Raw genomic sequence first — 21,021 nt, 5'->3', positions numbered from 1 at the left:
AGTAGTAGATGAATGGGAAGCATTGAGAAATTACAGAGGAAAGGCAATAGAGGATCACATAGGAACGAGGATATGGGCTAGCAGATATCCTTGGATATCACAGGAGATAATGAATTTAACTGATTAAAGGAGAAAATATAAAAATGCAGCATATGATGCAGGCAAAAGGGAAGAGACATCTACAAAACAAGACTGACAAAGTGCAAAATGGCCCAGCAAGAATGGCTACAGGATAAATCCAAGGCTATAGAAACATATATGAAGGGAAAGATAAATACAACCTATTGGAAAACTGAAGAGACTTTTGGAGAAAAGGGGAGTAGCTGTATGAATATGAAGAGCTCAGATGGAAAACCAGTACTAAGGGAAGAAGGGAAAGCTGGAAGGAACATGTAGAAGAGCTATACAAGTGAATGAACTTCAAGGCAATGTTATAGAAAGGGAAGAGGAAGTAGAAAGGCATACTGAAAAGTAATGCCTCCGAATTTTTTATTATGTTCTCAATATCAGTCGAGATATTACATGTCATGCATATCACTCTGTCGACATTGCCCCTTTGCTGATGCAAGTTGCAACCATCTGGCACTAAGAGGGCTCCTCAAAGAATTTGTTAACACATGGCGCATGACAATGTCAGTCCATATACAGTCGCTGCAGCATCTGCAACAATCCAACAATTTGGGCTCACTAACTTCAATCATCCTTCATATTGTCTCAACTTAGCCCCATCTGATTTTCATCTTTTTCCAAAACTTAAAGAATACCTTTGAGGACATCACTTTGATAGTGATGTGGTGGTGTAAGAAGAGGTGACATTGTGTTCCGTGAATAAAATCAAACTTTCTACATGACAGTCCCAACAAAATAGTCTCTCATTAGGTGAAATGTGTTTGTTGCGAGGTGCTTACATTGAGTAATAAATATGCAGACATGAAGAATTAAGATAAGAAAGTTAGTAAAATTTGTTTTATTTAAAAAGCTTTGTGAGTTTTCACATAAAAAGTTCTGAGACATTACTTTCCATCATACCCCCACAGATGGAGATGAGATGGGAGATATGATACTCTAAGGACAATTTGACAGAGTATTGAAAGACCTAAGTTGAGACAAGGTTCCCAGAATAGATGACATTTGCTCATAACTACTGACAACCTTGGGAGAGACAGCTGTGACAAAACTATTTCACCATGTGTGCAAGATGTACGAGACAGGCGAAATACCCTCAGACTTCAAGAAGAATATAATAAATCCAGTTCCAAAGAAAGTAGGTGCCGACAGGTGGGAATATTACTGCACTATCAGTTTAAGAAGTCATGGTTGCAAAATACTGACATGAATTATTTACAGGACGGTGGGTGGACTGGTAGAAGCTGACCTCGAGTGAGATCAGTCTGTGTTCTGTAGACATGTAGGAACATGTGAGGCAATACTGACAGCAAGACTTATTTTAGAAGATAGGTTAAGGAAAGGCATACCTATGTTATAATATTTACAAACTTAGAGAAAGCTTTTCACAATATAAACTGGACTACAGTCTTCGAAATTCTGTAAGTAGCATGGATAAAATACAGGGAGCAAAAGTTTATAGACAACTTTTACAGAAACCAGATGACAGTTATAACAGTGGAGGGTCATGAAAGAGAAGCAGTGGTTGAGAAGGGAGTGAGAAAGGGATGTAGGAGAAAAAATTAAAAAACTTTTGAGATTTGCCAATGACACTCTAATTCTCTCAGACAGCAAAGGAATTGACAGAACAATCAAGAAGAAGTAAGAACAACATCAAAAAAAGCAAAACAAGGGCAATGCATGTAGCTGAGTTAAATCAGGTGATACTGAGGGAATTTGATTATGAAATGACACACTACAAGAGTTTGACTATTTGAGCAGCAAAATAACTGATGATCGCCAAAAGAGAAACGACATAAAATGTAGACATGCCAAGAAAAGCGGTTAAGAAGAAGATACATTTCTTAACACAGAATATAAATATAAGTGACAGGAAGTCTTTTCCGAAGTTACTTTGCTGGAACATAGTGTTAACAGAAGTGAAACATGGACAATAAGCATTTCAGATAAGAAGAGAACAGACATTTTTGAAATGTGGTGCTGCAAAAGAATGCTGAAGATTAGATGCGTAGATCGTGTGACTAATGAGGGAGTATTGAATTGAATTGGGGAGGAAAGAAATTTGTGGCATAACTTGATTAAAATAAGGGATAAGGTGACGGGGGACATTCTGAGACATCAAGAGACCACCAATTTAGTTGAAGACTGCGGGTGGGGGGCACAAAAGTTTTAGAGAGAGACCGAAGCAAAAGTTTTAGAGGGAGACCGAACAGACGGATACAGTACGTAAGGTGAAATGGATGTAGGTTGAAGTGGTTATTTAGAGATGATGAGGCTTGCATAGGATAGACTAGTGTGGAGGACTGCATCAAACCAGTTTCCAGACTGAACACCACCACAACCAACACCACCAACAACTGTTGTAACATGGCCAAGAGTTTATCAAAATTGCACAACAGCTTCTGCAATCTTCAATCACAAGGAAGCACTGCTCGCCCAACATTTACCAGTTACAGGAACATTTGATGGTCAAAATCGTGCACCCTACTAGAGCATTACTTATGTATCACTACTGAAGAGTAACTTCGTATTAATGTGTTTGACATCACTATAATTTGAGTTCCATGACTCTGCCGACTTCAGTGAATATATAATGTATGAACAGCAACAAAAACAAAAGTTTTCTAGAACATGCAGTAAATTTTTTGTAGTATACACGTTCTAAAAAATGGTTTTAAATTTCACGTTTCATGCTAAGACTCAAAAGAGCTGTTATCCTGCACATCTGACAGATCTGAGAGTCAAACATACTATACTTTGACTATGAAATTCAGCCACTACATTCGATACAAGAGAACAGAATACAAGAGAACAACTTTTCTTTTGCTGTCAAACTATGTCAGGGTATTTCTTCTTAAAGGTTAATCATCTCACAGTATAACATACAAAACTTTAAAACCTTCCAAGTAAAAAACAATTTTTTTGAAACAGATATTCATGTTTTTAAGAATAAATGTTAAAACTGGTATCCTGCTCTTGGGTGAAAAAAAGAATGAATTAAGTTGCAGTTTGCAACATCCAAACCTTTTTTTAACAACTAATAGCAAAATATTTTGCAACATGAAAGCAACATTATTGAATGATAAGTGCTATATTTACCTAAAGAGTATGTTGTGGTCCATCTGTGGAAACAAACAAATTAAAAAGAGTATTACATGTGCCGCACCTGTTTCTTTGAAGAATGAGGCTGCTCCGATACGACACCATCAGCTGCTCCGGATCCAGCATTCCTCTACAAATAGAGCAAGCGACCAAGCTCAGTCCCAACAAAAAAAAAAAGAAAACTACTAAATAAACCAAATCTAAATTAATGCAGTCATGCAGGATATCCACAGAAATACAGAAATGTACAACTTGTCAAAACATTGTCAAATACTGTGGGAAAAGAAAAAAAAAGAAAAGGAAAGAAAGAAAGTCACTGGCAACATTCACTAGAGCAAGTCGAAGGGATTGAAGAGGAATAATGAAGGTAATGTACTACTCACACTGCTGTATATGATGACAAAGACTGGTTTAAGGCAAAATGAAGGAAATAATAATAATAATTGTAATAATAATGCAGGGTAAAAAAAAACAGGAAGGGTAAGACACCCTACAATACTTAACTGCAGATTTTGGTGATAAGCTTCGTTGGAAAAATGCGTGAACTTTATACATGCCTTTAAAAACAACAATAATTGTTCTGAAAGAAGGGCCTAAACATTGAGCTCTCAGAATTTTTAGTTTGTTACTTGTTCAGTGGAAGTAAAGTCAGGGAACAAGAGGTCAGTTTTATTAAGGATAATATATCTACCAATGATCAAAAATATGTTGAACTTCTATTCATTTAGTAAGTTGTTAGTATTTCTTGAACATATAAAGGTGTTGGAGCTGCTGCTGGAAAAATTCTGTTTTCATATACACAATTTCTCTGATGAGTCTACAAATCAAAGGGAAGAGCAAAAGCTAATAAGAATATAATCTCAATCCTCATTTTAAATGTATCACATAAAAACCTAGAAAAAGCTGTTCAGAGAAGTTAACAGAATCTCCTTACAGTGACCAAACACTCTAGATCGTTTGCAGCAAATGACTTTTTCATGCAGTTAACAACAGAAAACAGACAATCACAAATGTTCATTGCATGCATAAATTGTACATTCACTGTAAGTTCTATCCATTATGGATAACTGCATTCCAGTATCACAGGAAGAAAGCATTTGAACAAGATGTGCTCATGCACATATTAACACAAAAGATAATTTTACTTATTAACCTGACTCAGAGATAGAAACCTTTGATTTGTTGTGTGACTAACATTACAGTACAGTTGCTGATCACCATTTCCTGAAAATGGAAAGGAGATGTGGAAGACTGATATTCTGTTATTCATAAATTAAGAATCACATACAAAATATCCCTCACTGCTAATACTCGGCTTCATGGAGAACTGTTCTGAAGCCACACACTATCAGTTAATACTGCATGTCGTGTCACCAAAAGCAGCCATAACTGCCCTTTATTACACCTTGATGACTAACAATATATTCTTACAATAGTCATAACTGTATGATTTTATTATGTCAAACCTTATTACAGATCAGTAATTTCAAAGTCTAAAATTTAATCCTGTCATGTCAATATCAGAATTGCGGAGTATAAGTCCAGATATATATGAAAACAATCTGTAGCTGTTATAAAAGTGAAACATAATAATTTTCATTTAAGACTCCACCAACACTGACTCCAAGAGATGCAAGTCGTCTTGAACTTGATACAATTAGCATAGTAGGTGAAGTGTAAAGCAACATAATGTAAATGTTTACTGATGCATACAAACAGAAAACCGCACCCTTGTTTCAACTTGGGAAGATTCATCACACATCTCAGCTATTGATTTAACACAGAAAATCAATTCTATAATTACCGATTTCATTAAATTTACCATACCCTTGGCCCATGACAGGTACATTGTAGTCCATCACCAGTTAGTTAGGAGACAGAAAAAAAATTAGACCTGGGACAGACAAAAATTAATATCAATGAAATTGTGTAACAACATAATTATAGTGTAAACCCAAACTGCAGGATAGTTTTCTTTTTACAACTGTATGAAGTAGTCATGGGTGCAGACATATTTTTAAGATGGACCATGTGAAGCGCATTCCAAAATAGCAAACTAAGTTGAAAACATTACGAAAGTGCATAAAAAGGAAGTAGATGTTCAGCAAATGGCAAGTGTATTATTTTATTTCACACGTCTAGTAAGATAGGACGAAACTGAGGAGCAAATCTCCATGGTCAATAAGTCAGTACATGAAATTAACATATGGGACAGCAGGCATATCAGGAGAAAGAACACAGGACATCTTACATGACCTGGCTACACGAATGCTATATGAAAGATATAATTCACATTTATTGGTAAGCAGATACAAGCAAATATGAAAGTAATTTTTCTCATCAGTTTTTGGACCATTTATAGATAATGCAACTGATCTATTGCGCCAATTTCTTATTGTGGAAGACACAGGGCTTAACCACTTCTCAGCAAAAATGAAACAGCATTTGGCAGAGAGTTTACAAGCTAAATTTTTTGTGATGCAAAAGAGATTCTGTGAACTCAGTACCTTTCACAGTAGATAAAGTAACAGCTGAAGAGCATCTGCTTCGAGGCGAAAGGTACTATACTGAGTACCAGAAGGGCTTGTGGTAAAAACTGGGGCCTAAGCCCCAGAGGTATGCACTGGATATACACCTATGGGGCCGTAGTGTGGTGGAAGAAGGTAGAACAGCGGGTTGCAGCTAAGGAGCTTGCTAAGGTACAGAGGCTGGCCTGCTTCGCCATAACAGGTAGAATTAGCAGCACACCAACTGCTGGGATGGAAGCCCTACTGGACATGCCTCCACTAAACCTCTGGGTCAAAATGCAGGCAGCAGCTGGGGCATACAGACTTAAAATTGGTAAAAAACTGAATCTCATCGGGATATCCACAATCACGCACTAAGACAGTGAGGTGAGGTAAATATAGGAATGGCTGGGGAAATATCAGCTGACTATAAAATAACTCCCAACTGCTTCAACAAGCCTTTTACAATATAATAATTGGAAGCAGGGGGCAGTGAGGAAAAAACTGTTCGACACCATATGGGGGACATTGTTTGGTTCATTGATGGGTTGAAATCAGATCAAGGCATTGGGGCAGGTGTGTACAGGGTTCAGCCAAGACTGGAGGGCATCATCTCTCTAGGAAAACTGGCCTCGGTATTTCAAATTGAAATTACTGCAATCGGCGTATGTCTGGAGGAGAATATGCATAGATGCTACAGGGACCATATCATCTACATCTATTCAGACAGTTGCAACGAGATCTAAGATTGTTGCAGAATGCCACAGGGCTCTGGTGGAGCTAAGAGGAAGGAATAAGATAAACCTGGTGTGGGTCCCTGGCCACTCAGGGATCTGTGGCGATGAACAAGACAACAGACTGGTCAGGATGGGGGCAACGACTCCACCTGTCCTGACAATCACCAAGGCTATGATCAAACTAGAACTATGGAAATGGCTTAGGAAACAGCACGTAGAATATTGGACCAAGGACCATAAACAAAAACATGGTAACATAATGATGCCCATGCCATGCATTAAAAGGAGCTCTGTAATCCTGGGATTGAACAGGAAAGAGGTCAAACTCACCTGCCACGGGAATTTCAAAGAACACTTACACACAATGGGTAAAATGGAAGAAGACCCTAAATGTACAATCTGTGACGAGTGTGAAGAAACTGCACCTAATCTTCGAATGCATGGCATTGGAGGGCAAAAGATACAGAATCTTCGAGACAACTAGACCTGAAGAAATTGTGTCTAACAAAAAACTGGTAAAGTGACTCCTTTCACTATTTAAGGGCATTGGTTGGCTTTACTAGATATAAAGGGAGCGATACCGCAGAATAAACTCTGTTTCGGTGCAAGCAGTGGTGGGTTAGACCTAAGCTGTTTTAGCTTCCCTGTCAAAATAAAATCAGCTGTTGCAAAGCATGCAGTTAATTTTATCCCAGAACTCCCAGTTCTCATACCCATTTACAATGTTATCTCAGAATCCTGGAGCACAACTCATATCTGATCATTAGGGTATACAAAGAGTACTAAATTTGCAAAGTTCTTACACAAACCTTGTGATACAATGTGAGCTATCTAAGAAATTTCTTTAAAGCCATTCTCACATGGAATGAGTTAACTGATGTTTGCATGGTGCTGGACAAGTTTGTGATGTCATTTTGTGTTACTTCACATTGAGAAAATATTGCCAAGCGTAAAGCACAGAATAAGTTATGCAATATTTTGGCAATGTGTTACAAAACAATGAACCAATTACAGGCAAGAACACACTGTACATCACAAGTAGAATTTGGGAGACACCATACTGGATTCCATCTTTTTCCAATTGAAGCCCAAATTTGGTGCGTTTTACATTATAACTAATGTCTTATGAATATATGCAATTTCAAAGCACCAGCACATCGAGGATCTCTCAAAAATGCGTCATCATTTGTACAATTTGTTGTAATAAAATGATAGAAAATGTCATATTGGTGGTTAAAGAATTTTTGTATTTAGTTATTTGCATATTGTAACTTGTGTGCTGTGAAAATACGTCATTTTAAGGGAATAGCGCACTGAAGATTTAACAAAATGTGTTCTTGGTAGGATTTATTAAAAAAATGTCAAACTTTAGAAGATCGTACATATAGAGTGTTTGGAAATTCCCATTACAAACTTCTAGGGCTTGTAGAGGGGAATGAGTACATAATATTTCAAATGGCATCCCACGTCCAGAAACATACCATTTCAGTTTCACAACCGTTCCAGTTCAGATGTTCAACTCATCCACTTCTGCTTAAGGAATTGAATTAGACGTGATGCAGTACAATTATTTGGTAACAACTCGATAGGAAACATAACAAAATATCCATGTATCACTTAAGCGCATTTTTTTGTATTAACACTTTAACATTGTGTGTTTACATTCTTCCAAAACAAAAAAGAACCCAGCATACTGTATGCACAGAACAGAACTGATGCACTACAACAACAGCTCAATGTGGCGAGCACCAATGTTGTCGTAGAGATTGTACCCACAAAGCCTGTTCTGGTACACACTCTCCATCTCAACTGGTGTCTCCAATTACCAGCGCAGTGGCCAGAACTCGTGTTAGCAGATCTCCCTCTGTTTCTACACGAGTCTTGTAAATTAAACTTTGCATATGATCCCACAAGAAGTAGTCCATAGGAGTTAAATCCAGTCCATGCAGGTGGACCACTTTGACCTATCCATCTTTCACCGTATCATCTGTTGAGATGTGTCAAAAGCACATGAGAAGTGAGGTGGTGCCCGCTCATGCTGAAACCACATTTCTTGATGGACATTCAGTGGCACAGCTTATAAGAACAGGCCCAATACATTTTGTAGGAAGACCAAGTATGCAGGATCAGTTAGCTTGAATGGAAGGAGGTATATCCTAGTTACATGACCGTCCAGAATACTTACCCACACATTAATACCAAAGCAGTACTGAAACCCCTGAACATGCGTGGCACGAGGGTTTTCGTCTACTCGCACATGGCTATTTTACGAATTCAGAACACAGTCACTAGTGAATTTACATTTGTCTGTGAACAGAAATCTATGTAGAAACAAGGGTGTGTCAATGCAGCTGTGCATGAAGCACATGCAGTACAAAACACTGTGGAAAAATCGGCTGGATCCATAGCGTGTACTATATGTAAACGGATAGATGTAATTGTTGGTAACGCAGAATATCCCAGACGATACTGTGACTAACACCCACTACATGTGCAATTCTTTGAGTACTCACCAATGGATTCTTTTTAATGTGATGCAGTGCATCTTCAAATTCACGCACATGGCATTGTCATGGAGCATCACAGTACTGCCTCCTCACGGTGAAGGTACCTGTTTCTCAAAGCTCCTGCGTAACTTGCGCGATGGCATACATTGCAGAATATGTTTGTGATACAGCTCAATAGCGTACTGAATCAGATTCACTGGATTGGAGATGCATAGGCATTTAACAGGTCTCACAGCAAGATGGACATTAAGTGACATTAGGTGACTGTCTGGCGTAGTACACATCATTTATCTACCATATTTCATATCAGGACAAGCAACTCTAGAGACTTTTCTCTTTCCCTCAGCAGATGTGGACATGTTACACATCTGAACTGAAACCAACATAGAACAGAAACAGTAAGCTTTTGGACATGATTTTCCTATTCAAAATATTATTTACTCACTTCCTTCTACAAGTCCTAGAAGTATGTAACAGGAATTTCCAAACATCCTGTATAATATATGTTCCTATGTTACAGGAGTTCAGTGTAATGTAGTGGGTAGTGGCATCAAGTTATGATGTACTGTGTGGCTGATTTGCCTCTTGCTGTAGCCAAAAGAATTCTAATTTACCTTCGTGTTTTGTATAATATTGTGCAGTTTTCTTATTAATTCAATAGAAATGTTTTCTGTAATATCTAGAGCTATGTAAACAAAGTGTACTCTCTCTTAGTAGCGAATTTCATTCATTTTGTAAACTTTTATATGCTAATGTCCTTACTAATTTGACATGGAACTTACCTTTTGCCTTTTAACATATTTGTGGATACTGAAGTTTTTTATTTTTGTATGCTTCTGGTAGAACACATTCAGCATGTGAACAACAGAAGAAATGCGTGTTTTAATTGAGCTAATGTAAGTGTCCAGTGTGTGTCCATTTTTGTACACAAACTGTGTGGTTAACGCGCCAGATACATGAGACAGTTGCCATTGGACTGCACAGCATTCACAAATCCCATTAACCAGCAAGTACCGCATGATGTGGGCTCTGTGTCTCATGCATCTGGATTTCGTGTGTATGAGGTCTATTAAAAAAATTCCGGAACATTCGTAATTTTGCATCAATGGTGTGGGAGCGAAATGTCCAGCTATTCAAATATAAGTTTTCTGTAATTTCCCTATAGAAGATGAAAGCCGGAATGGTTCCTTATGTAAAAAAAAAAAAAAAAAAAAATAGAAGATGAAAGCCGGAATGGTTCCTTATGTAAAAAAAAAAAAAAAAAAAAAAAAAAAAAAAAAAAAAAAAAAAAAAAAAAGCAGGGCCAATATCCTTCCCCCATCTGAGCTTGTTTCTCGCAATCTGAAGAGCTTTTGAATCACACAAATGAGACCGAGACGTTCCTTAAAGGAATCATAACTGGTGATGAGACATGGGTGTATGGTTATGATGTCAAGACCAAGGTTCAGTCTTCACAATGGGAAGGGAAGGCAGGTCAAATTTCAAAGCCATGCTGATAGTTTTCTTTGACTTTGAAGGATCAGCTCATCATGCCACGGGACAAACTGTTAATTGATGGTCCTATCCTATTGGGACGTGTTGCGCGACACCTGCAACAAAATGTGAGAAGGAAATGGCCTAAAATGTGGAGAGAGAATTCATGGCTCTTGCATAATGATAACACACCTGCACATTCACTCCTGTTGGTGTATGACTACTATGCAAAAAACGAAATCACGATGCTGCCTCATCCTCCGCACTCTCCAGACCTGGCCCATGCAGAAGTTTTTTATTTCCAAAGTTGAATACCCCATTCAAGGAATGAAAATTTGCAACAACAGACGAGATCAAAGAAATTTGCAGATGGCACTTCACGCGATCCAGCAAGAGGCATACTGAGACTGCTTGTGGAAGTAGAAACAGCAATGGGAGTGGTGTAGCAATGGTACTCTCCTTCCATTTTCTGCCGACAGCAGCATACATCTTCCAAAATGTCATGGGCAAACTGAGTTGATGCGACAAGAAACCCAAGAAGGTTTTATTAAAGCAACATGCCACGTGAACATTCCTTTGCATAAGCAAATTTGAAACTTCTTGCCAAATTAAAACTGCATGCAAGACCACAATTCAAATCCAGTATTCAACATTCTGCGAAAAATGCTCTTACTGACTTGGTTATCTAGTTGGTAAGAGAATGACCCTTGAAAGACGAGGTTCTGTGTAAGAGTGCCAGTCCTGCACACAGTTTCCATCAGTCAGGAATTTTTCAACTAAATGTCCCATTACACAGAACACGTCCTCTGGAATATGAAAGACTCATTTGAGCCAAACTTTTTTTAATATGAAGGCAACAAGTTGCCTTGGTGTAGTCCCATTATTAGCACTGTATCCATCACAGTCTCCCAGGTAACCACATTGTTCCAAATTATAGACTTTTGTTTAGTTTCTGAACTTGTGTTATTTGAGCTAAAGTTAGTCATTGCACATGGCGATTTTTGTAGTATTCAGTTTATGGGAGGAAATATGCAGTGCCAAAAGGAGGAGAAGGGGCAGAGGGTGGAGGGGGGAGGTAAGGGGGAGGGGGGATGGGTGGGAGGGGCTAGGTAAGGGGGAGGGGGGAGGTAAGGGGGAGGGGGGAGGTAAGGGGGAGGGGGGAGGTAAGGGGGAGGGGGGAGGTAAGGGGGAGGGGGGAGGTAAGGGGGAGGGGGGAGGTAAGGGGGAGGGGGGAGGTAAGGGGGAGGGGGGAGGTAAGGGGGAGGGGGGGAGGTAAGGGGGAGGGGGGAGGTAAGGGGGAGGGGGGAGGTAAGGGGGAGGGGGGAGGTAAGGGGGAGGGGGGAGGTAAGGGGGAGGGGGGAGGTAAGGGGGAGGGGGGAGGTAAGGGGGAGGGGGGAGGTAAGGGGGAGGGGGGAGGTAAGGGGGAGGGGGGAGGTAAGGGGGAGGGGGAGGGGGAGGGGGGAGGTAAGGGGGAGGGGGAGGGGGAGGGGGGAGGTAAGGGGGAGGGGGAGGGGGGAGGTAAGGGGGAGGGGGAGGGGGGGGTAAGGGGGAGGGGGAGGGGGAGGTAAGGGGGAGGGGGAGGGGGGAGGTAAGGGGGAGGGGGAGGGGGGAGGTAAGGGGGAGGGGGAGGGGGGAGGTAAGGGGGAGGGGGGAGGTAAGGGGGAGGGGGAGGGGGGGAGGTAAGGGGGAGGGGGGAGGTAAGGGGGAGGGGGAGGGGGGAGGTAAGGGGGAGGGGGGAGGGGGGAGGTAAGGGGGAGGGGGAGGGGGAGGGGGGAGGTAAGGGGGAGGCGGAGGGGGGAGGTAAGGGGGAGGCGGAGGGGGGAGGTAAGGGGGAGGGGGGAGGTAAGGGGGAGGGGGAGGGGGGAGGTAAGGGGGAGGGGGGAGGTAAGGGGGAGGGGGGGTAAGGGGGAGGGGGGTATGGGTGGGAGGGGGGAAGGGGAGAGGGGGTGGGAGAGAGAGAGAGAGAGAGAGAGAGAGAGAGAGAGTGAGTGTGTGTGTGTGTGTGTGTGTGTGTGTGTGTGTGTGTGTGTGTGTGTGTGTGTGTGTTTTTTTTTTTTTTTTTTTTTTTTGGAAGCAACACTCAAGGGTTGAGCAGTGTTATTTGAATACAACCCTCAAATTGGAAGCCAAGCACAATGGTGCAGTAGTAAGACAATGAAATCTTATTTGTGAGGGGGGTGGCTGAAATCCCTGTCCAGCTATTCAAATATAAGTTTTCTGTAATTTCCCTATAGAAGATGAAAGCCGGAATGGTTCTTTATGGGGGGGGGGGGGGGGGGGAAGGAGAGCAGGGCCAATATCCTTCCCCCATCTGAGCTCGTTTCTCACATCCTCATCGTTGAAGGACTGTTAAACTTTGACCTTCCTTCAATTGAGAGGACTTTTGTCCTCAACTGAAGGTGTTCAGAATATTCATGTCACAGAAATTGGAAAAAAAAGGTTGCCAGAATTTTATACAGGTAGTGAGAGTAAATTCACTGAGACAGACCACAGTTGTAGCAAACTAACTCCTGGTTCCGTCACTGTGGCAACATGCTTATGCATTCAGCACTGTCAATTGGAAAGTTTCATGACAAAAATCAGACTACTGCCCTCCTCCACCTACTCATCTCACCAGACCCCACTATAAATGACTTTCCTGTTGCCAAATTTGCCATCAGTACTGAGACTGGCACTTAGAAATAACTGAGTACATTAAGGATGATTCACCACATGTACTGAATGATGGGCATTCCAAAATAGGCTTCCTAGAATTGCAAATGGAAATACTGTTGGGTGAAGTGTGTGGATGAGAAAGTATTTAAAGAATAAAAATGTAAAAATGTGGAAGCTGAAAAAACTTATTAAATATATGTTTTTTTACTAATGAACCTCCATGTACAGTCATGACAGGAAATTAATGGTTGTATTTATAATTCTATACTGACTATCCTTATACAATGTTGCAGTGTGTACAGTTCCATTGGACAAGGTGGAAATAACAGTGTAGCTACCAACCCATTTTATAAAATAATGTAAGGCCACTGAGGTCTTCCTTTAAAAGCAGAAGATGACAAACTTTCCAGTCAGCACAAGAACAGTTATATTCAATTACCACATTTGTTCCGATATCCAATGCTAGATCACATTTAAATTCCTCCTGGTTTATGTAATAAGGGCATGCCTCTGCAGCAAATTTTTCACCTAAGCCAACTGTTTAGGTAGATATTGCAGATGTCATTTATAAAACTGATTTCTCTATTGTTAAAGCTAAGTAGTATTATAATGGGGGAACAAAATTGCTCATTGTCCCCGTGTTAAACTTTAAAATACCCTAAAAAGTGTCTTACTGGTGGTGGCAATATAGCAACAGTGAACTGGCACAGCCACACTGGTTTCCAGGGATCCAAAATTGTGACTATCACAGTTCTTCATCTATCTTTGTCAGGACTCTAGTTTGACAGATTTACAGTGAGCTATTAATGAACTGTTTACCAACTAATCTCTTAAGTCATAACCGGAATAAACAGTAATTACATACTGAATATCTGTTGTGGTGAGTAGCAGCCTATCCTTTTTCAAATTATCATTATTTCATGCCAGATTTTCCATTGTTTGACTATACTGTCAGGCTGTTATCATCAGATATGCTGGACTTCTTTCCAGCATTCCCATAAATACACAGCATTGTAATCCCAAATGTTGGTTGGCCAGAACACTTAGCTGTGTTACTTTGAGGATCAATTATACAAGGAAACCTCACTTTAACAGCCATCACATTCTTTGGGGCTGTAGTGAAACTGATAAGTGTGCAATTAAATTGTCAGATGGGGTAGCCTTACATATGATGCAGAAAATAAATTCCCATTTAACTCTGCTCACTGCAAGCAGGACTGACTTTTGTTTCACTTCTCCCAGTATGATATCTTCACCAATTCTGGGGCAATAATTTTCCTGTCACCACACACCTATTCCTTATAGAATTTTAATCAAGATGCCAATTTTGCAGTATATTCAAATTTCAAGAAAGTGAACTAAAATCATATGGGCAATACAATAATGCAAATATGAGATAGGATAAGCTGGTTAAATGCAACTATTGAAGGATTTCTGGTGTAATTAAAGCAACAGCCAACAGATGCGCCCTGTGAGGTATCTATAAAGATTATATATGAGGACAAAATCAGGAGACAGACATGCTGCTGAATCTGAAGACACCACCTTAAGATCTTTATAGTATGAATCTAATCCACTACAGTAAATAAACCTACTCTTTGTTCAGAAACCAGATTGTGTCATCACTATCACCATAATGAACTCCCAACTCTATTCCCAAGACAAAAGGTCATTAAAAATTCAGTGGAAGAATCAAAATTGAATTCTGTGTGAAGCAAAAAAAAAAAAAAGAGAATTGGTGACACAATATATTCCCAAACATTCACATCTACAGATGGGCTAGAAGGCTGAAAAATCTTACAATGTGGGTATGCTGCAAAATTTGACAAGATATACACAGAAGTATTAAAATACTGTGGCTCTGCCACTAAATACTACCCTGCCTCCTTCCTCAGATGCTTACCTGGATCAAGCACACTACTACCACTGAACTTCAAGACGACTAATTATTGCAGTGTTGAGACCGAGAAAAGACCCAATTAGTTCCACATAGCTCAATAACAAATATACTGCTCTTTTTCACATACAAATTACTTGAATGATCGACCTTAGACAGAACAGCACTAACAATTGAAGCAATAATCCAAACAGAATAAGTTTGATTTTGGCTCAACCGGACGCCAAGCTCTGTGCAGATCGCTCACCAGCACCGCACGGCTATCGGGGCCCACTCCACCTATTGCCCGCACAACCTAAGTTGACAGCGGAGCTGTGGCAGGTGGGAGCGACCGTAGAGCATGACCTTACAGAAACTGTATGTCTCAAATTTATAAACACCACTGACATCAAGCTCAATGGAACAATCTCTCAGAGGCAGAAGAAATTATGACAACTGTAACTGCATATACAAGAGCTCCTCTCAACTGTAACTGCATATACAAGATCTCCTTCTTATCAACCTTTTATGAATCTGGTACTGAGAAGAAATAAAGTGTTGCCTTTCTCGACATGTTCACCTGAAAAAACACAGTCTGCAGAGAGATAATCTTAATAAAGTTTAGTAACTGGGTTCCACCAGTTTATGTAAACCACAAGATCTTCTAATATTGCTCTTCTTGTCCAAGCTTTTTCAACATAATACCCCATTGTGGCAGTACACATGGACTGCAATATGTTTGGGTACAAAAACTAATATAAGAAGATTCTGTGCATAAACAAGCAGCCCCAATTCCCATATTTGGCTCTGCACACACAGCTGCTCTTACAGCAACAAAAACAAAAGAATAAAATTGATAAAGGCAGTTACCTGCATGACTATCAACTAGTTACTGAACAATAAGCTGAATCACTGCCTGTTTCAAGTTTACTCTGATTACATGCCGATTAAACTCTACAAACTAAACAATGGCCTGCCTCCGACTCAGTTCTTCCCCCCTACTGTTCAATATATATACTCATGACCTTACAGAAACTGTATGTCTCAAATTTATAAACACCACTGACATCAAGCTCAATAGAACAATCTCTCAGCGGCAGAAGAAATTATGACAACAGACCAGTGTGTACTGGATAAGTACTTCATGAGGGGGGAACCTCACACCAAATCCACTGATGACTGAAGTCACAGTATTCCATCTGAGCAACAAATATGTAAACTACTGTGTGTCAGAAATAATACATTACAATGCAACAGAATTCCAAAGTATATGGGTATTACCTTGGACATCTCACTTACCTACACACCATATTTGAGAAACATCTGCAAAAGTGAAATGTCATAATACCTTATTGCAAAGGGTAACAGAGAGCTGATGCAAACACTTTTAGAACAGCCTTGGCTAATTCATTAGCCGAGTACTTTTCAGTCTTACGACTGTACAGTTTCCACACCCACACCCTGTAGATGATCAGCTTTGACAAGCCATGTGCACTGTTTCTGGTACACATCTGCCTACACTTATTCAGTGGCTCAAGGTGCTAAGCAATATCACTTCACCTCAAATAAGAAGACAGGTAGCTCTTTTTCAGTTATGGACGCAAATACACAAGCGCTACCCACTCTCCAAACACAACATAATCCAGAAAGGTTCCAAATCCAACTCAAAACTCAGCAACCAACCTGGAGAATCACTATGAGCCTCTTAGTACTTACATTCCTGATGCTGTCTGGAAAACAGGGTGGTCTTCACCCTTGTAAGGCTTCTTGTGACAGTGGGCATGGCCACAAACTGCCTGCCTATCTGAATGATTGGCAACTGCCAAATTGTGGCCAAGAGCCAAAGCTTAACACCTAGTGGCAGAATACTGTACTAAGCACAACGTGTGACTTCAATGTGTGCTTCACAACCCAAGCCAATTGTATCCTGAAAGAGAACACTGTCTGAAACCACAGCAACATTTTCGAACTTGTTTATGTGAGTGTCAACTGTCCACTGCCTAAACCATATTGTGAATTGTTACTTTTATTCCTTCCATTATCCATATTCCACTTATGACTTTCCAATACCATATTCATACCTATTAGTGGCATAGATCATGAGGAAAGTTAGAAAAACAAGGAGGAAATGTGACCTTTGATTCTGTAAAGAAACACAGAAATTACAAATACATATGGAAACAGCAAGTCTTCAATACCAATGGCTCTTAAGAAGCAAAATTTATTAACACCAACATTCAAAAATATGAATAAAAACCAGATTCCGATGGCTATTCCTGTAAATGAACACACATTCTTAAATGTATTAGTAACAATATATGTTCGTTAAGTGTGTTCTATGCATGCCCTGTTACATAGATAAGTAAGTCGTACTTCCCAGTAAAGCATGCTCATCATGCAAACAGAATAACATGCCCAGACATTTTTTAATTATGTGCATTTTCTTTTACATTCTACATATAGGGTACAAGTTTAATTATATTCTGACAAAGCCTCCTCAAAACTGGCTTGAGTTATGGCATATCCCTTCCCGAGTTTAACAACAACAAATACTGTTATAAAAACTTGTGAAACCTGTACCGACATAGATTTTTAAGAGCTATCCCATTCTTAGAAGAGAAGACAAACACCCATCAAAAATAACAACTGAAACCATGAACTACGTGCAATACTTAAATTGTACATTTAACGGAGACAGTAGTTTAGAAATATACCCGGTCCATTTATAGTTTCTTCAAACACTGCATATTGATAGAAGTACTTTTAATTACTAAGTAAATACATAATGTTTACTGGGAAACACACTCCGACATGTTTGTGGCCCATTTACCTGCCATCACAACATTGACAGACATTCAAATGGCAGATATAAACAGACATGTTTCTGCACATGCTCCTCTAGCAACCAATCCATCTACGAATGACAAAACAATCCTACACTAATGTTTTAAATTAAAATCTGCAAGCTATACCATTCATAAACAGGCAAGTCTTGGCTGATTACCTTAGTAACCTACCTCTACCTTCCCTAGAGGTCAGCTTTGACAATGAAGTGTTAAATATTAGGTAAGAATATTTTAGCAATGGTGCAGACCACAACTTCAGTATTTTTTTCCCTATGGAAGTTAATATACGTTCATCCATTTATACCTTAATGCCATCACCACTGGTTTGACTGAACCTTCTCCTTACACAGCTTCTTGGCAAAACATGCATGCACATTGGGGAGGGGGGGGGGGGGGGGGAGAAGAGATGGAGATATCAATATTCTGATTCATCTGAAATCAGCAATAGCAGCCATTGCTGCATATTTACTGTGCCTGTGACCCACAAAAATTACACACACTGCAGCTATTTAAGAACCAAAATTATTACTACAATATAATGATCCATCACAGCAAATTCACTCCTACCGAGTGACACACAATGGGCTTTCCTAAGTAATATGACACGCAGTGCTGCGTTTACATCAGCCCTAGGTAAATTTCGTAACACTCATTCATTTCTTCTAATATAATTTTTTGTCACCTACAAAGGAGTCACTCAGTGTCTGGCCCTGTCTCCTCTGAGCACTCACTAAAGTACTTGCTGTACCACAATAATGATTAATGCTTCATTTGGAACTACTCATCACATAAGTTACATTCTTGTTTAAGAAACCTGATAATGGCAATCTATGTTACCAAACCGACAAACATTATTCACCCAATGTTGCCGTTAATACAGCTTCGTGAGCCAAAAATAGCCACCGAAGACACTGAAGATGTACTCAAATAAGAAAGGACATCTTTCTTGCACTTCAGTGCAGACTGGAAATGAGAAGCTCCTAAATTAAGTCAATTATGGGGAAGTGGAATACTACATTGACACAAAAGAAATAGCACTACTCACATTAATAAGAGACAATTTGTCATTACATTTGTTTAATACATAATTGTTCTTTAGCTTTTTCTTAAAACAAACATGGCAGATGTCCTGAAGATTCCCACTGAATATACATGATGGGGTAGTTGGCAGGGGGTGTGGTGGGTAGAGGGGGGGAGGGGGTGATTGTGAACGGGGGAGTGATAGTGATGGTGGGTAGAAAAGTGGGTAGAGGGGAAAGGAGCATGTCATCGGGAGGGGGAGGGAAGGAAGAGAGAGAGTCATCATCTTTCAAAGGAAAAGTATGACTCCAAGTGTTCAAATCATCAAAATTGCAACTTTCATTTCCCATAATCTTGGACATTTCAGTTTCCCAGTACACTTTTAGATTACAATAATTAATTACTACAAAATAAAAATGAAAGAAAGTGAAGCCTTCTGAATGAAATTCATACTACCCTCACATTTTTACTGAATTTACACTTTCCTATTTCGTTCTCATTATAAAGAAAAGGTAATGCGAAACATGTTAAACAAGCCTCTAATTATATATCTAGATAGCTCAAAACTTCCTTTCCCAATAGGAATTGCAGAGGTTTTTTTTACTACTACTACTACTACTACTACTACTACTGCTGCTGCTACTGCTAAATGATACAAATAATAACAGCAATAATAAAATACATACATAGAAACACCATGGAGCCTTTTCATGGAATATTATATTACATCTGACAACCAAACAATTTCGAATGTGTACTCAATGTTCAAGATAACTTCTCAAATTATACTATCAATGAATATGCAGGAAATAATACTAATTACTTACCAGTAAACATGATGCCTTACAGAAAAATCGAAACTATGTACAAAGACTTAATTTAAGTACATGCATTTCTGAAAATGTATTTATGACATATCAGATATGAAACTGAAATTTTAGACAGTATTGCATAAAAATAAAAATACAATAAGCCTCCTGGAATTTATCATATTTGTGAATTACTGGACATATTCAATCTTTAAGCTTACACACTTAAATACTGACAGGACCTACAACTTATTAAATGAACAATTTAAACAATGTTGTTTGAAAAATTTTCAATAGGGAAAAAGTGACTTGACATTACACACTAGATTTTGGTTAGCAATCTATGGATATTCTTCTGACATGTTCTCCAAATTAGCTCAATTTTTAGACATATAAATAAAAAAAATCTTTCAGGAATCAGGCACACAGCATCTGCAATTTCTCAAGCAAGCAAAACACAAAGAATGCACATTTCACATCAGTGCAAATGCCAATCAATAAGGCAAGATGTATTCTTTTTGTCAGCTGCTATTAGATCCTTAGTGTAGGGTGGAGACTTCATTCCATCTAAAGATTTCCCTTAGAATTCCAGGTTTTTCCGTATTTGAATTGCTGGTTTCCTTGAACCATGTTCTGTTACAGGTGACAGCGAGTTTTACTTAATTAATTTTCAAGCGGTCACATAGCTTACTAATGATTATGCCAAGTTCAGGATTATTCCAAGCAGGATTGGAAACAAGATTGGATAAAATTGACAATTTTACTGTTGTTGTTGTTCAAGAAATCAAGTTCAGTCATAATACTTTGCAGCACAGTTACATCAGCAACATAATCGTTTCGACTGTCCACAGAGAAGCACACTAGATGAGAAACATCTGTGTCCCAGGCCATATTCCAAATAACGATCTTCAGTTTCCCACTGTGATTTTTTAAACAAAGCAGCCACAAGGATCCTAACCCAGTTGTAATTGTTTCAAGATACTTGTATAATTCACAGCAATAACTATCAATTCTAGATTCAATGTGTATTTGTTTCACGTTAGAATATCAAATTGAGAAAAAGCAAATATACTGACAAATTTACCTATTGGTAATTCTACAGTAGAAGAAAATCAAACAAATATTCGTGCTGACAGCACATCAACTTTTCCTGATCACAGCCAAATAAAATACGATATGCAATGATAAATGAAATACATTCTAGAGTCCAAATAATGGCATAAGCACTTGGAAACAAGCAGCAACAATGGCAAACAAAGCCATGCTAGATATGGCTTTCAAAATAACCTAGTGGCTGTTCCTAATTCTGCCGTACGACTTTTTCAGTCTGATTGACAAAACTAATAACATTACAGAAACAGAG

The 21,021-nt window shown here is 39.3% G+C and overlaps 1 protein-coding gene across 5 annotated transcripts in view; it reads right to left on the bottom strand.

The window, feature by feature from the left end:
- The window catches only part of LOC124723235 (dnaJ homolog subfamily C member 5), an 81,644-nt gene that overhangs the window by 31,368 nt on the left and 29,255 nt on the right, over positions 1–21,021 (bottom strand). For 4 of the 5 annotated variants that reach the window (XM_047248428.1, XM_047248427.1, XM_047248430.1 and 1 more), the window contains exon 6: positions 3,293–3,358. The exons of the other annotated variant lie outside the window; for it this stretch is intronic. In XM_047248428.1, coding sequence (XP_047104384.1) covers positions 3,293–3,358 — 66 coding nt within the window. The remainder of the gene's footprint in view (positions 1–3,292; positions 3,359–21,021) is intronic. 5 annotated transcript variants of the gene reach the window in all.

This window comes from Schistocerca piceifrons, chromosome X (genome assembly GCF_021461385.2).
Source record: "Schistocerca piceifrons isolate TAMUIC-IGC-003096 chromosome X, iqSchPice1.1, whole genome shotgun sequence".
In the NCBI taxonomy this organism is placed as follows: Eukaryota; Metazoa; Arthropoda; class Insecta; order Orthoptera; family Acrididae; genus Schistocerca; species Schistocerca piceifrons.
The sequence above is the reverse complement of the archived record's forward strand: the minus strand, read 5'-3'. Positions and strand labels throughout refer to the sequence as shown.